General features: G+C 34.2%; 2 protein-coding genes across 3 annotated transcripts; both read left to right on the top strand.

Annotated features, from left to right (window-relative positions):
• The first annotated feature begins 77 nt into the window (after window positions 1-77).
• On the top strand, window positions 78-5,611 carry LOC133675224 (uncharacterized). Of its 2 annotated transcripts, none has more exons than XM_062096539.1 (8): window positions 78-522; window positions 1,060-1,191; window positions 2,160-2,283; window positions 2,806-3,251; window positions 3,587-3,663; window positions 3,771-3,906; window positions 4,026-4,132; window positions 4,346-4,503. In XM_062096539.1, the coding sequence occupies exons 1-7, from the start codon at window positions 136-138 to the stop codon at window positions 4,086-4,088; spliced, it is 1,365 nt and encodes a 454-aa protein (XP_061952523.1). In that variant the 5' UTR covers window positions 78-135; the 3' UTR covers window positions 4,089-4,132; window positions 4,346-4,503. The 2 variants fall into 2 exon arrangements, with proteins under 2 accessions (XP_061952523.1, XP_061952521.1); XM_062096537.1 differs by lacking the exon at window positions 4,026-4,132 and adding an exon at window positions 5,380-5,611 and having other exon boundaries at window positions 79-522; window positions 4,346-4,549.
• A 4,735-nt stretch (window positions 5,612-10,346) lies between these two features.
• LOC133675796 (ultraviolet-B receptor UVR8-like) lies at window positions 10,347-14,420 on the top strand. The gene is made up of 6 exons (XM_062097278.1): window positions 10,347-10,774; window positions 11,389-11,669; window positions 11,768-12,117; window positions 12,197-12,598; window positions 12,871-13,255; window positions 13,922-14,420. The coding sequence occupies exons 2-6, from the start codon at window positions 11,439-11,441 to the stop codon at window positions 14,162-14,164; spliced, it is 1,611 nt and encodes a 536-aa protein (XP_061953262.1). The 5' UTR covers window positions 10,347-10,774; window positions 11,389-11,438; the 3' UTR covers window positions 14,165-14,420.
• The last annotated feature ends 584 nt before the right edge of the window (window positions 14,421-15,004 follow it).

Below are 15,004 nucleotides of genomic sequence, written 5' to 3'. Positions count from 1 at the left end.
AATGAAAAGATTATAGTTTATAAAAAAATATATATATAAAAAATAAATATATGAAGGGGTCGAAGCCCAAAGCTTTTATTTTATAAATTGGGCAAAGAGCCGACAGCTTCTCTAGTTCTACCACTTGCTTTCCTCATGGATCTCCCAAGCGAAAAGCCCCTCAAAATCCACCTAGTCAATTCAACTGAGTCTCCCGAGTTCACTCACCTGACTCAGTCCCTGACTCGCTCCTCAATCATCGGTCTGGACGCCGAGTGGAAGCCAATTCGAGGCCAAACCCACCAGCCCACTTTCCCAACTGTGTCACTCCTCCAACTCGCTTGTCAACTCGGTCATGACTCGGACGAGTCAGAAACTTTCCTGCTTGACCTGCACTCAGTCCCTTTACCCTCAATATGGGAATTGTTGAGAGAGACTTTTGTCTCTCCTGATATTCTGAAATTAGGTTTTAAATTTAAGCAGGATTTGGTGTACTTGTCCTCAACATTTTGCTTACAAGGATGCGATCCTGGTTTTGATAAGGTAAAGACTCGATTTTCCTATTATGTGTTTGATTTCCAAGAAAATAACCTTATTTTTATTGTTTTTAAGTACTGTTTTTGTTTGTATGAGGTAATTACTGAATTTTTCTATCATGGTTGTTTGGTTTCGGAGAAAAGAACCATACTTTCACTGCCTTTTAAGTACAGTTTCTGTCTAGTTTGATACTATCCTCTATTTTGTTTGTCATCTATCTATCTGGAATAGCTTAGAGCTTATAGTGCAATTTCTTTAAGCTTAATTTATCATTATGAATAGGAAATAGCAATAGGCTAGTATCTTGACATACAGTAAGTGAAATATTGATTAGATGATTTACTGGATAATGATGTGAATTTGGTGTTAATCCTTGTGTTAGAAAGGATTCGAATCAGAAGATGGTTATTGGTTTTTCAATTTCATTTCGTTCAGCATAATCTAAGATGTTATGGGAGATTGAGGAAATTTGTGGTCATTGATTAAAGAGGATTGATTGGACTCTGTAATTTTTTTTTCAATTGTTGAACACTGGCTGAATAGGTGGAGCCGTATCTGGACATCACTAGCATATACTATCAGATGCAACATAAGCAACAGGGAAGGAAGGGACCGAAGGAAACCAAGAGTTTAGCAACCATCTGCAAAGAAGTACTGGGAATTTCTCTTTCAAAGGTATGGTGATGAATGCACAAGTTTTTGTTTGAAACTCTGAATGACTTAATTTGAGATTTATGGCTCCTATGTTATCCTGTACTGGAAATGTGCTGTTATTAGAATGCCTGTTTATTTTATGTTATGGAAATCTTTGGGATTTGTTTGTTCTATGTATAATATCAATTCTCGATGTTTGCTCTCAAACTTTCACCTAATTAGCCAAGTATATATGGAAAACAAGCACAGTCTGTATAGAAGTATGGTGAATGAAGTGGCTTTGATTTGCTGTAACCGAGTTATTAAAAATCTTGATGATTCAGCTTTATTATGCATTAATTGTGAAGACAAAACTACTTTTCTCTTTGGTCAAACCAGTTAATTTTTTACCTGTTGATAAATTTTTTTTGCAATGTTATAAATTTGCATTGCTTTTATTAGTTTTAGCATCAAATTTTTAGTAGTCTATTTCTGCTTAAAATCTGTACCAGTTCATAGTTTATAAATTTACCCTTGCATAATGCATGAGATGAACAATTATTGCACTAGTATATGATAACTATGGACTTGGAATGAATGCCTTTCTAATCTAAAGTTGCACTGCTCTACGAGGACCAAACCATTACAGCTATCTCTAAGCTGGTTTAGAATGATTTCAATTTCAATAAAATGATTAAAGGTGTATAAATCGCGGGATATAGATTTTCTAAATAGACATGTAACTTGCTTTCTTGTGCTACTTGGAAGCTCTAGATTTTCTGTGGTGTTCTAATAGCGTACAACTCTATAAATGTCTGACTTTCTTTTCAGGCATAGATGCTACATCTATAATTAACTTAATCAAATGATATGCTTCTTCCAATTCTCCTAATGCATTCTGGAGGATTGAGGAGTTGACTTGTCGGATTCCATAGTTCCTGTGGGGTTGGATTTTAATTACTGTAATTTATAACTGAGTTGTTAATTTGTAAAATCCATGTCTTCTTTAGGAACTTCAATGTAGTGATTGGTCACATCGTCCTCTTACAGAAGAGCAAAAAACATATGCAGCTACTGATGCACACTGCTTGCTCAAAATATTTAATGTCTTCCAGGACAACATTGTCAAAAAAGGTTCGTGGTGGTTAAAAGGTTCATACTTGTGACTTTACAATTTGTATAACTTACTGAATTCATAGTTTAGGATAAATTCAGTATGATTTGTTCTCCAGTTTGTTGACTGGTACTTCAGAGCATACTTGTTTGAAATAATGTTGTAATGCACATTGGATGAGCTTGGAAGGAAACCTTCTTCTGTAGGTAGCTAACATGTAAGCGTTCCCTAGAACTCCATTAAAATTATACTGGCCCAATTGAGCAAAAACACATGTTGATGCAAGTTATTCAGATACCATAAGCAATGTTTGCAAACAAGTATGTGGATGATGTGCCGCACAACATAGCTCAGACATCTCTTGTACTTTTGAGTGCATGGTCTTAGTCAAATAGGATTAAAACATGGGATTTTCCTGTTAACAGAGCAGGTGTATTTACAAATTTAGAGAGATTATTGATGGTTTGATCTCTCTTCCTCTGATGTTTATGAGGCCTGTGACATTGTTTGAACTGGCTGTAAAAGTCTTACTTGTACTGCAGGCAATTCTTCTAACGACATGGTGGAACTGCATTCTTCTGGTGTAAATCTTGGGTTGAAAGAAATTCTTGAGAAGCATGATATTGATGATAAAATTATTAGGATCAAATATTTTGAAGCTTCCCATATCTTCCAAGCTACTGTTTCTTCAGAAAACTGCCAAAGAATAGCTGAGGTGGATGTGGCAGTTTCCAGGACATCATCCAGAAATACCATGCCTATGAATGAATTTCTCCTGAAGATAGTGAGAAAATATGGTGAGAAAATTCTGTTGAGAGAATCTGACAGAAAACCAAAAGCTGCCAGAAACAAAGCGAAAAAACACCCTTCACTGGTTGCAGTTACCAGAGAAAAGCAGTTGGACAATACTGGTGACTGGCAAGGCCCTCCACCATGGGACTTGTCCTTAGGTGGTGATGGATGCCCTAAGTTCCTATGTGACGTGATGGTAAAAGCATTTCTGTTGTTTTTTCTATTTTTTCCACTATATAATTTAAGCTTCCAAAACGAGGCCAAATTCCAATAAAAATGGTTAATTACATGCCAGTTTCCTGTGCTTGCAATGGTCTGCAGTCCACACCTTTAGGTGGCAGCCTTTCCTGACAAGGACAGGGCAATTTTGAGATAGGGCTCAATTTAAAATTATATCAACTAAAAATAAGAAATAAATGCATTATCCTGTAACCATTCTAGGAAAGAGAAGTCTGTATTTCTGCTAGATGTAATAATATTCGCACTCTTTTGTTCATAGTAAACAGAATGCTAAATAAAGAATTTGCACAGATTGAAGGCTTGGCAAAACATTTACGGTGTGTGGGTGTGGATGCAGCAATCCCAAGTTCAAAAAAACCAGAATCCAGGTATTTAGAAGGATGCACATGATTGTGTGTAGTTATTTATTATGTCTTTGAATATCTTTTGGCCATGAGAAGTGAAAGCTATTCACTCTGTTGTTCGTTGTATTCAGGGAGTTATTGGATCAAGCATACAGGGAACAGAGAGTGCTTTTGACACGAGATGCTAAGCTATTGAGACACCAATATTTGATAAAGAATCAAATCTACAGGGTGAAGAATCTTCTTAAAAATGAACAACTACTTGAGGTACATAGTACATGCAAACATACAAGGGTGTGCAACTATAGTGAAAAACAAATTAGCTTTGCATTTAGCACCACAATTTTGAGTTGGCTGAACTTCAAAAACATTTGATAATTCTGCAGCAAGTACAAGAAACAGGGAAAAGGTCATTTCTTGTGAATTGCCTAATGGTTGATTTTGCATGAAAGTCTTTCACGGACCAGCACCCTTGTCTTCATTTGTGCTTAAGGTTCTTCTCATCATACTGAGTCTCTTTTTGCATATTATAATACAACTAGACGTCAATGGTCTGCCTTTTTGGTATGTGCTGTCAATATGTCCATGACAATCTAGGCAATGTTGTGCTGTTGTAAAGGCAGAGGATGAATACATGCAGTTTATTTTTTGTTAATTGAGAGTAATGAAACATGATTGTAGAGGCTAAAATTGAAGAAGTTTGCAGGTAATTGAAACTTTCCAATTACAAATTAATGAGGATCAGCTGATGTCAAGGTGCACGAAATGCAATGGGAGGTTCATTCAAAAGCCACTGACAACAGAAGAGGCAGTTGAAGCTGCAAAGGGTTTCCAAAGAATTCCTGATTGCTTGTTTAACAAAAATTTAGAGTTCTGGCAGTGCATGGAATGCAATCAACTTTACTGGGAGGTAGTGCTTAGTAACTCAGTTCACTCCTGCTTGTTTTAATTATCTTCCAAAAATGGTTTCACCACTTTCTAAGTATCAAACCTTAAATAGTTGAACAATCTTTGAAGGAGGAAGCTGGTATTTTCTAGGAAACTTTGTAATATGCATCTGGTACTAGTCCTCTATCCCCAGGAAGCCATGTGAAAGTTTTCTGTGCAGCCTTCACCTTACAATTCACAGAAGCAACATGAATGCATTGAGCATCTAAGGTGGCAATTAGCATTAGATATTAGATATAGTGATCGTAGCTTGAAGTACCGTGCAGAGAATGAAATGGGACAAGGTGCTTATGAGACTATTGATTTGTACCAATACAGGATTGATACAATTCAAACATCCTTATGAAAACATTGAGGGTAGGGACTCACTGGACCTTTTAGGAGCTGTGTGTTATATGTACTAATGAGACAGCAGTATGTTCACTTTAGCAACCAATAAAGTGCTTGCAGTTGCATGCTCTTGTTCAATAGGTTTGCATACCATATTTCCTCTGAGGAATCACTACAGTATTAATGCTCCATTAACAAATGTGTAGTTTCTATACTGATGACCATTATTGACTGAAACAGATTCATGGTCATTGCTGGGCAGAAAACCCTGTCCTGTGATTTGGTTTATAAATTATGCCAAGCATGCATGCATGCAACTTGACACATTATACTCTCCCGTTTGGTTATTTCAGTTTCCAGTCGCCTCTATCTTATGATTTTATTGTTATTATAATTTGCGCATGCACAGATATATGTATCTAGATTTTGCTAACTTGGATGATGTGCTTGTTAATATCACAGGGAACACAATACCACAATGCAGTTCAGAAGTTCATCGATGTCTGCAAGTTGAACGAGTAACTTGAAATTATCATTAATTTTCACCAATTTTTGTGCGAGTTCATGAGTAAATTATCTTGTTTTGCCCGTATCTTGTCATTCAAGTACAGAATTTCCCTGATCTTATATGTATTTGAAAAGCAATCGTGACTTGAAGATAAGGGTTTTCCAACACCCTTTCTTGTCTTGCGAAGATGCTATGCCTTTTCTGTGATCGTTTTATCTTTTCCCTTCCAGTGTGCATCTGATGGCATAATTCAAGATTAGGATTAAAAGGATAACCATAAAAATTAAAGGCACGTACAGATTTAATAATTGGAGGTTTTGGAAGGAAACAAGGAAAATTCAGGTAGGTTGAAAGGAAACAAAAAAAGTTTCGATGGCCTGGTAGGCTGGTACTATAACATACAAGATCAAATAGTGTTTGTTTTGCAAGAAAGTTAGGGGAAATGAGGAAAAGAAATAGAATTTGGAATAAATTAATATATAATTATTATGCATCCCAGCATTTTTTTTTCTTCCATTTCATCCTCTCTCCATCTATTTTTCTTTTTGTAGGTGAAAAAAAAGCAAGAACAATATTTTTTAAGAGTTTATTTAGCATTGAAGTTGAACATGTATTTTTTTTGTTAAAATTTGAATTTTTTATTGCATTCTCAGGCACTCTTAGTTACAATCAAACTCTCAAACACCCTCAGTTGCAAGCCTACAAATCCAGCTCACAAGCAAGCTAGAAACATCAAAAAGTTGCAACTCACAAGCAAACTAGAGACATTAAAAAGATGCTTTATTTATGTTCTTTTTCCTGGAGCGAGGCATGTGTAAAAGAGTTGATTCTAATAAAAATAAAAATAAAAATAAAATCATGTTGTTTTAATGAAAAAAAATTTAAAAAGTTAATAGATTAAGGACTGTGTGTTTAACCAGGTTGGTTAGTAATCAAACGAGTCACAGTGACCTGGTAGATCCGATGAGCTGTTCTGAATTTTATGACTATGATAAATAAGTTAAAGTTTCCATAATTAACAATCATGGAAAACCCAAGATCAGTGCACACTTCACCTGTAACATTTTCTGTCCAGGCTAACAAAACCAGTAGGCTTCCTCTGCTGTAAAAGTCTTGTCTTCTCAAGCATGACTCCCCCGCCCAGGTGTGTAATCATGCAAGGCCTGTCTGTAAACTTTGAAGTATACCTGTCTTCAATGTGGCAAACAAAACCATTGACCATTTGTCGGGCCATAAAAACACGCAGCATGGTTCATTGATTCTCACAGTAAAACACCTGCCCAAATGGATCCTGGCTATCATGTTTACTTTTAGTGTAAGATTTTAGCCATTATATTTCCAGTCTCACTCGAGAAAATCTAGGGTTTTCCCTATTTTCAGATGGCTGTTTCAATTACCACCACTGATCTTTATGTGCTTGGACTTGTCATGAAATAAGAGCACAAATCCGTTCATCCAGCAACTTGCTGACTCGAAATTTAATTTGCATTGAGATTATTTCAAACTAGTTTAAAGAATACTTTTTGTTTCGGGATTGTTTCGGGTTTGCGCCGCCCGGGACAGGGGTAAGAGCTATGGTGTCTACTGTCTAGTGTTTTTTTTCTTTTCTCCGAAATGAAATTTGTTTTTAAGGAGCAGCATAACCTATCAAGATTTGTCAACACCTCCAATACCTTTTGTCACTGTGTATGAGGTGTCGTCTCCTAGCAGATACCCCATGAACAGATGTTGAAGAACAGGACACAACATGACTAAGCAAAAGCAATTTCAAAAGAAGTGATGAATGCTTCAATTGACATATTGCGTTGATCATTTGTGTGAGCTCAAGTAGCTCTACGCATCTGTATACGTTATAATATTCCTTAGGGTTTCTTCACTCGTATATTGAGATTTCCTTGAAACTGTGTTTTCAAATCAGTTTTATTTTAATTTTTCAAAATAATTAATACACATCATCATATTTTATACGAGTTTATTAAAATCTCTCTTCTGAAACTTTAAATATAAAACAAATTTAATTTTAATATTTTTTAAAACTCACATTTTCAAACCGCAACAAAAAAAAATTATTTTAATCCAGGTTTTATGATGACCCACTCGAGATGTACATCATTGGTTCAACCAAGCAGATGTAACATCAATGAATATCTCGAGTTAACTAATTTTACCGGATTTAATTGGATTTAACTTGGATCATTTTAATTACTTGATCATCATGTTTTCTCTCCAATCAAGATTTAACAACACTATAATTAATCATGGTTATTTTATAAACAATCCAATACTTGACCGACCGGTCTAATGACCCGGACTTTAAAAATGTTTTGTTGGATATACATGTGGGTGGATGTGATTTTAATGGCCTGATTATTGGACTGCCAATTTATTATTATTATTAAACAACTTGCTTCAAAATTATTACATCATAAGGAAGAAGAGAAGAGAGATAACCAAGTTCAAATAATAAAGAGGATAGTTATTGTAAGAGTAGGATTGTTTTTTTGTGTTATAAAAATATTAAATTTTTTATATATATATTTAGATTAATTATTTTGATGTATTGATATTAAAAATAAATTTAAAATATAAAAAAATATTATTTCAATATATTTTCAAACAAAAAACATTTAAAAAACAACTATCATTACAATAACAAATGGGCTCTAGCTCAACAACATCATTAATAATAACATTATACATTATTATTTTTTTAGTAGGAGAACTAATCTTATTTTTTTTCTCCTCTTTTATATTGTAATAACATTTATAAAATATATTTAGATGAAATTATAAATTATAAATTTTTTATAGCCAGAGTTTTAGAAGGAAATTTTCAATGGGACTAGTACAGAACTATAATATATACTAGTTAACCAAATATTATTAAAAATAATGCAATTTTGACTGTAGCTGTTTTTTTAACGGCTCAAAGTTGGAAGGGGCGATGTCAAGTCACACGAATTATTTATATATCAAAGTACGAATTATTTATATAACAAAGTTTTTATGAAAATCACATGCCTAATAGTCCACAGACATTAAGAATTACAAGAGAACCCAAAAACCTGCAGTGACTTTGGCTATGATTCTTTAGTGATGACTTGTGAAGAACGGAAACTGGAAGGCACTGTTGCGTGTTGGATTGCTTTTACTTGGTAACTATGCAACTTGCTACGCTAGGAAGGTGTCTTGGGTAAACCCATTTCCCCACCAAATGCTAGAATGATTCAAAGAATATTCTTCCTTTTTCACATTATGGGTTTTCAATTTTTTTTTATTTTTTTTATCCTTGCTATTAGTTATTTAGTTTAAGAGTGCAGTAAAAGTTTGTTTACAGAGTGTTTTTTTTAAATATATATATATATATATATATATATTAAAATAATTTTTTAAAAAATAATTATTTTTAACATTAGTAATTCAAAAATATGATTGAACCGTAATGTCAAATATATTTTTTATAAGTCCCGTTTGAAATTGCGGTTTGAATGGAGATTGGTTGAGATTTAATATTTAATATTTAATTTTTTAATATTTTTAGATTATTTTGATATATTAATATAAAAAATATTATTTTATTAAAAAAAATTTAATCAGTAGTGCAATTATAATCTTCTTCACATATTTTTTTTACTTGCAGGTGTGTTTGTTTTTTAGAAAGTGGTTTTTGAGAAATCACTTTCCAAATTTTTCTATGTTTGTTTGACATCATGAAAATTGGTTGATGGAAAATACTTTCTGATCAACAAAAAATATTTTCCTGTCAAAGAAAAATTTGGCTTGATTTTCAGGAAAGTACTTTCCTTTTATTTTGGGCAAAAAATACTTTTCAGAAGTTGTGAAAAATTTTAAAAAAACATATTATTTGCTGATTATGTCAAATTTGGTTCTCAAATTTTTAATTGAATCTTTTTTTTCAAATTCATCCCTTAAAATTTGATTTAATTTGATTTTCATATTAACTTTGGTCCTTATTTTTATGACTATTATTTACTTTTTCTTATCATTTTTTAAATTGAAATTTTTTATCTATCAAATTTGATCTTCATCTTTTTTATTGTACTTATTTTATTTAAAATAATTTATGAAATTATAATTATTATTATTTTAGTTTCATCATCTTTTAATTTTTTTATTTGTTAGATTTGATCTTTATTATTTTGATTATTATTTATTTTATTTGAGATAATTTATGAAATTATATTTTTTTTAATTCTATTCTCATTTAACTTTTTGATTTGTAAGATTTGTTTCTTATTATTTTAATAAAATTAAAAATAAAAAAATAAAATATTAATAAGTTATTTTTCATAATATAATTAAATATAAAAAATGTTTTTCGATTTATTTTTTATCACGTTATCAAACATTAAAAAATAATTTATTTTTTTAAAATTTGTTAATAAAAAAACACTTTTTTAAAAAAATTACTTTTCTGGCGTACATTCATCAACTTTTCATTTCTCCCCTACCATTTCCTTATGCTGCCCTTCTATTTTACTAAAGTTCCGATATTACCCCTAAGCCATTAAATGGTAAACTTTTTAAAAAAATAAGAAGGAATTGGAGAAGGAAAAAATGAGAGAAAAAGAGTTAAAAAATAAAATAAACATCTAAAAAAAAGATATATGTTTTTAAAATTTATTTAACGTGTTTTTTTTTATTTGTCTTAAAGTGTATCAAATTTGATGATTTTCCAACTGAAATGTAATTTAAGAAGGAATTCCAAACTCATCTCAAACGCACTATAAAAAAAACTATAGGAATAAAGGGTAAAATGGAAACTTTCAGAAAATAAATACAAGGATGATATTGACAATTTGAAACTACAGGGATGGAAGTGTAGCATCGGATGCATGGATATGTGTGAAAATATAAATTACCCGGAATTTTATGGAGGGTATATAGATTTTTCATATGATCTCACCCTCTCTATCATCATCCACTGCACATCTTTCTCCCCTGACCGGTTTCTATTTCCATTGTTTTCTCTCTCTCTATATATATATATATCTAATCTTTGATCATCATCTCCCATATTTTCTTCAGATTTTTCATCCATTGATCTCCTTTTTGGGATTTTCTCTGTTATGTTCTTTGATCAATTCAAAGCAGAGCTTTCACTCTTGAAACAAACTTGTTTTTTCTTGCTGATTTGGTTCACTGGTAATTGTCTAATCAGATCAGGGAAAACAGGAGAAAAGATGGGATTTCTTGGAAAATTTTATGGGGTTTTTTCTTTTTCTATTTGTTGACTTGTGGGCTGAAAAATTAAAGAAAAAAAAAGGTTCGCAGAAACAGAGGATATTAGGTCCGAGAAGCAGGGAAGACTGAGACTTTGAGATTTTGGTATGGGTTCTTTGATAAATTCTTGAACTTTATGGTGTTTATTTTGTATAGATCATAGGGAAAATCCATTTGAAATGGTAAAGTTAAGCATGCAAGTAACTCTTACTCCTTGCTAAAGCCTTTATCGTGAATGATTAGTGTGTATTTCATGCATCATGATGATGATGGTGTTGACGATGGAGGAACAAAATTGAAAATTTATACAGTTTTCTGCACCTGATCATCACAGGGAGCCACCCCTTTTAAGGAAAAGGAAAAAAAAATTGCCTTTTGAATCTTTGAGACTCTTTGTTTTTTTAGTTGGGATGTAAAGATAATTGATTTACTAGTAGTTGCTACTGTTGGTTTGATCAAAACATGCTGCATCAAGGATAATGCCAGCTGGTTTGGATTGGTGGTTTATGTTAGCTTCGGAGGAGAGTTCATTTGCATGTGTTTATTTTGTGGGTTTGAGAATTGAAGTTTGCTGATTGATTTATAATTTTTGGTAAATACATCTTGGATGAGATTCTCTTACTGTGTAAATGTAGTATGAAACACTGAAGTTAAGTCTTTATTACTATGTTGGGCAACAATGTGGTGATCTTTGCCTCTGTTTGTCTGTTTTTATCCAGCTATTTAAATCCTCTACTCTGCCAAGTTTGTGCACTGCGATCATTTGGCAATGGCCATGGATTCCACAACGAGTGGAACCCCAACTATACAATACCATAACATCACTGATCAGCCTGTTACAGCCATTGTTGCTGTTCCTGTCTCAACATATCAACGAAATCAGCGTCATTGCTTTGGGGACTCAATTCCTGGAGAATTCCCCTTAGCTGCCAATCCATCAATTGTCCTCCATGTTCTCACCACATGTAACTTGGATCCTCAAGATCTTGCAAAACTAGAGGCAAGTGATATTTTTCCTTAACTTGTGACTGTGAAGCTTTTTTTTATTTCGTAGAATCGATAGTGCTGCTGATTTGATTTCCAATGTCCATATTGCAGGCAACATGTTCCTTCTTTAGGCAGCCAGCAAGCTTTGCCCCCGACTATGAATTATCCATGTCAGAGCTTGCTGCTCTTGATATGTGTCAAAAAAGAGCCATATTTAAGCCAATGACACCTGAAGAACGCCAAGATTTGAAACAAAGGTGTGGGGGCTCATGGAAACTGGTCCTAAGATTTTTGCTGGCTGGAGAAGCATGTTGCAGGAGGGAGAGATCCCAGGCAACTGCAGGACCTGGTCACAGTATTGCTGTGACATCGAATGGAGTAGCTTACTCCTTTGGCTCTAATAGCTCAGGACAACTTGGGCATGGCACCACTGAAGAGGAATGGCGACCTCGGCAAATCAGGTATGTGTTATTAGTTGAGGAAAATGAAAAGGGTGATTTCTGTGCTCTAGAAATTGAATGGATCTTCACTGTGTTGCAGATCCTTGCAAGGCATTCGAATTATCCAAGCAGCTGCTGGGCCTGGCAGGACAATGCTGATTAGTGATGCTGGGGAGGTTTATGCCTTTGGAAAGGACTCCTTTGGTGAAGCTGAGTATGGAGTTCAAGGAACTAAAACTGTCACAACTCCACAGCTGGTTGAGTCCTTGAAAAACATATTTGTGGTGCAAGCTGCAATAGGGAATTTCTTCACCGCTGTATTGTCCAGAGAAGGAAGGGTTTATACGTTTTCTTGGGGCAATGATGGCAAACTTGGTCATCAGACCGAGCCAAATGATGTTGTACCCCATCCTTTGTTGGGGGCACTTGAGAACATACCAGTGGTTCAAATTGCAGCTGGATACTGTTACCTTCTTGCTCTGGCCTGTCAACCCAGTGGCATGTGAGTTGCTCCTTGTGTTTACCATGAGACAACATTGCAAAAGAAAAAACTAAAAATTTTCCTAGGAACTTACTTTTTAACCAAGGATAAGCATAAAGGTCTGTTTAAGAAGTAACTGTTATTAACAATTTAATATTTCCTTCTGATCTTTTCAAAATCCTTGATTTAATTCTATCATGTCTCATCCAACTGTATGGTCATGACTGCTATTGAATCGGCTACAACAGTTTAGTAGTCTCTAATCTTTGTGTTATATTTTGGATGTATATCAGGTCGGTATACTCTGTTGGATGTGGCTTGGGTGGGAAGCTTGGACATGGATCAAGAACTGATGAGAAGTACCCACGATTGATAGAACAGTTTCAGCTTTTGAACCTTCAGCCAATGGTGGTTGCTGCTGGTGCATGGCATGCTGCCGTGGTAGGAAGGGATGGACGGGTTTGTACATGGGGTTGGGGCCGCTATGGGTGCTTGGGCCATGGAAATGAAGAGTGTGAATCTGTTCCTAAGGTTGTTGATGCTTTGAGCAAGGTCAAAGCTGTTCATGTTGCTACAGGGGATTACACAACCTTCGTGGTATCTGATGATGGTGATGTATACTCATTTGGTTGTGGTGAATCTGCTAGCCTAGGTCATAATGCTGATGGTGATGGACAGGTCTGGCCCTCTTCTGTTTGATCCTATGTTTATATGTTGATAGATTTTGTTTCATTAATGTGGAAAGAAAGAAATTTGCCTGATTTCCTGGTCTCATGGAACAAATCTTGAACACACTCAGCCCTTTCTTTACACCTCCATAACATAATTTCGTTGCATGAAGTGCAATTTAAGATCGATGATGTAATTTGTTAATTGCTTACTACTTTATGCAGTCATTACATAATTACATCATTTTTTTTTTCCATCTTAACATTAATTGGTGGTCCCCTTATTGCTGGGGATATTCTTGCTTTCCTTTCAATTTTACAACTGTTTCTCTGACATGCTAACTACCAGCTGTTTAATTTCCTGATATTAATGATTCGTGTGCCACTGCCATGTGGAAATTAACCATATTTAGCAAGATATTGAATGATTAACCTTATGGTTGTTATGTCACCACTGATATATAATGGTTACTGAAAAGGTGATTGGGACACGACAAACTGGCAATGCTTCATGTTGTGTTGATTGATTTTAGAATCTCTTTAAGTATTTGGATTGTTGTCTTGTCTTAATATGGCCATGATTGTAAAATGCTATCTTTGAATATTGATGTTTGTATGAATGCAGTCCTCCTCCTTGGGAAGCATGTTTTAACTTGTAATTCTTTTTTTTCTACAGGGAAATAGGCATACTAATGTCTTAAGCCCAGAGCTAGTAACATCGTTGAAGGAGGTGAAGGAGCGAGTGGTGCAGATCAGCCTAACCAACTCCGTGTACTGGAATGCTCACACCTTTGCTCTCACTGAATCAGGGAAACTTTTTGCATTTGGTGCCGGAGACAAAGGGCAGCTTGGCATGGAACTTGTTAACAACCAGACTGAAAGGGGGAATCCAGAACAAGTGGACGTGGATCTAAGGTAGAAATTAACAAAATGTCGTCCCCACTGTTCCTTCAACCATGCCAGTATAATTTATCATCATTGCACATTGCATTTGGTGTTTAGATTTCCTTGTTGATTGTGTACATAGAAACAGAAAAGAATTGTGGAGATTCAAGGCTAGGTAGTAATGGCCAAGGCTCAACCATGTATATGATTCGACAGTTAAAAAGATGGTTAGTGTTTGGGCCACAAGTTGTCAATAGTTCATGCATTGTTTAAGGAAGGTTCGTTAATAACCTGTTTGTGTTGATTTGGATTCCTGATTCATTTCATGTTCACTTGACTGTTAGTAGTGGTGAGTAGGTTTTACAGATTTGGGATCATCAACAAAATGTATCCCAATTACTCCGACCACGGTGGTCGGCGAATCCCTCTACAATTCCTCCCATCTTGGGCAGCTTTGTTTTCGCTTGTTGTAATTTTCTAAAAGAGCCATCCAAACTAATTAAAAGAATAAATGCCTTCTCATTTAGTGCCTTTATTTCTTTTTCTTTCTTTCTTGTCCTTTGGGAAATTACTTACTGATGAAAGTAGTTTGTTTATTTTTTTTTTTATTAATTTGAGTTAACTCGTGAAATCATTATTTAAATATTTTTAAAAAAGTTATCTTGGATTATTTTTTTAAAAGTGGATTCATTTTTTTTAATTGATAGTATAGGTTGTTTTAGCGCATATAAGTTTCATTTAATTTAATTTTAAACTCGAAGTTGGGTTAAGAGTGTAATAAAAATATTAAATAAAACTTAATTCAAGCGTGGCTTTTTTATATGTTCTGGACACATTTTTTGACATGATTCAAAGCCAAAAGTTAAATTACGGA

Source organism: Populus nigra, chromosome 16, assembly GCF_951802175.1.
Source record: "Populus nigra chromosome 16, ddPopNigr1.1, whole genome shotgun sequence".
Taxonomy (NCBI): Eukaryota; Viridiplantae; Streptophyta; class Magnoliopsida; order Malpighiales; family Salicaceae; genus Populus; species Populus nigra.
This window is presented reverse-complemented; position numbering and strand designations above follow the sequence as displayed.

Excerpts from the sequence above, each read along its gene's own strand:
- LOC133675224 (XM_062096537.1), top strand. The coding sequence starts at position 136 with ATGGATCTCCCAAGCGAAAAGCCCCTCAAAATCCACCTAGTCAATTCA. Across the intron at positions 523-1,059 it reads GCGATCCTGGTTTTGATAAG|GTGGAGCCGTATCTGGACAT; the intron begins GTAAAGACTCGA and ends CTGGCTGAATAG. Across the intron at positions 4,550-5,379 it reads GCAATCAACTTTACTGGGAG|GGAACACAATACCACAATGC; the intron begins GTAGTGCTTAGT and ends TTAATATCACAG.
- LOC133675796 (XM_062097278.1), top strand. The coding sequence starts at position 11,439 with ATGGCCATGGATTCCACAACGAGTGGAACCCCAACTATACAATACCAT. Across the intron at positions 12,118-12,196 it reads TGGCGACCTCGGCAAATCAG|ATCCTTGCAAGGCATTCGAA; the intron begins GTATGTGTTATT and ends ACTGTGTTGCAG. Across the intron at positions 12,599-12,870 it reads GCCTGTCAACCCAGTGGCAT|GTCGGTATACTCTGTTGGAT; the intron begins GTGAGTTGCTCC and ends GATGTATATCAG.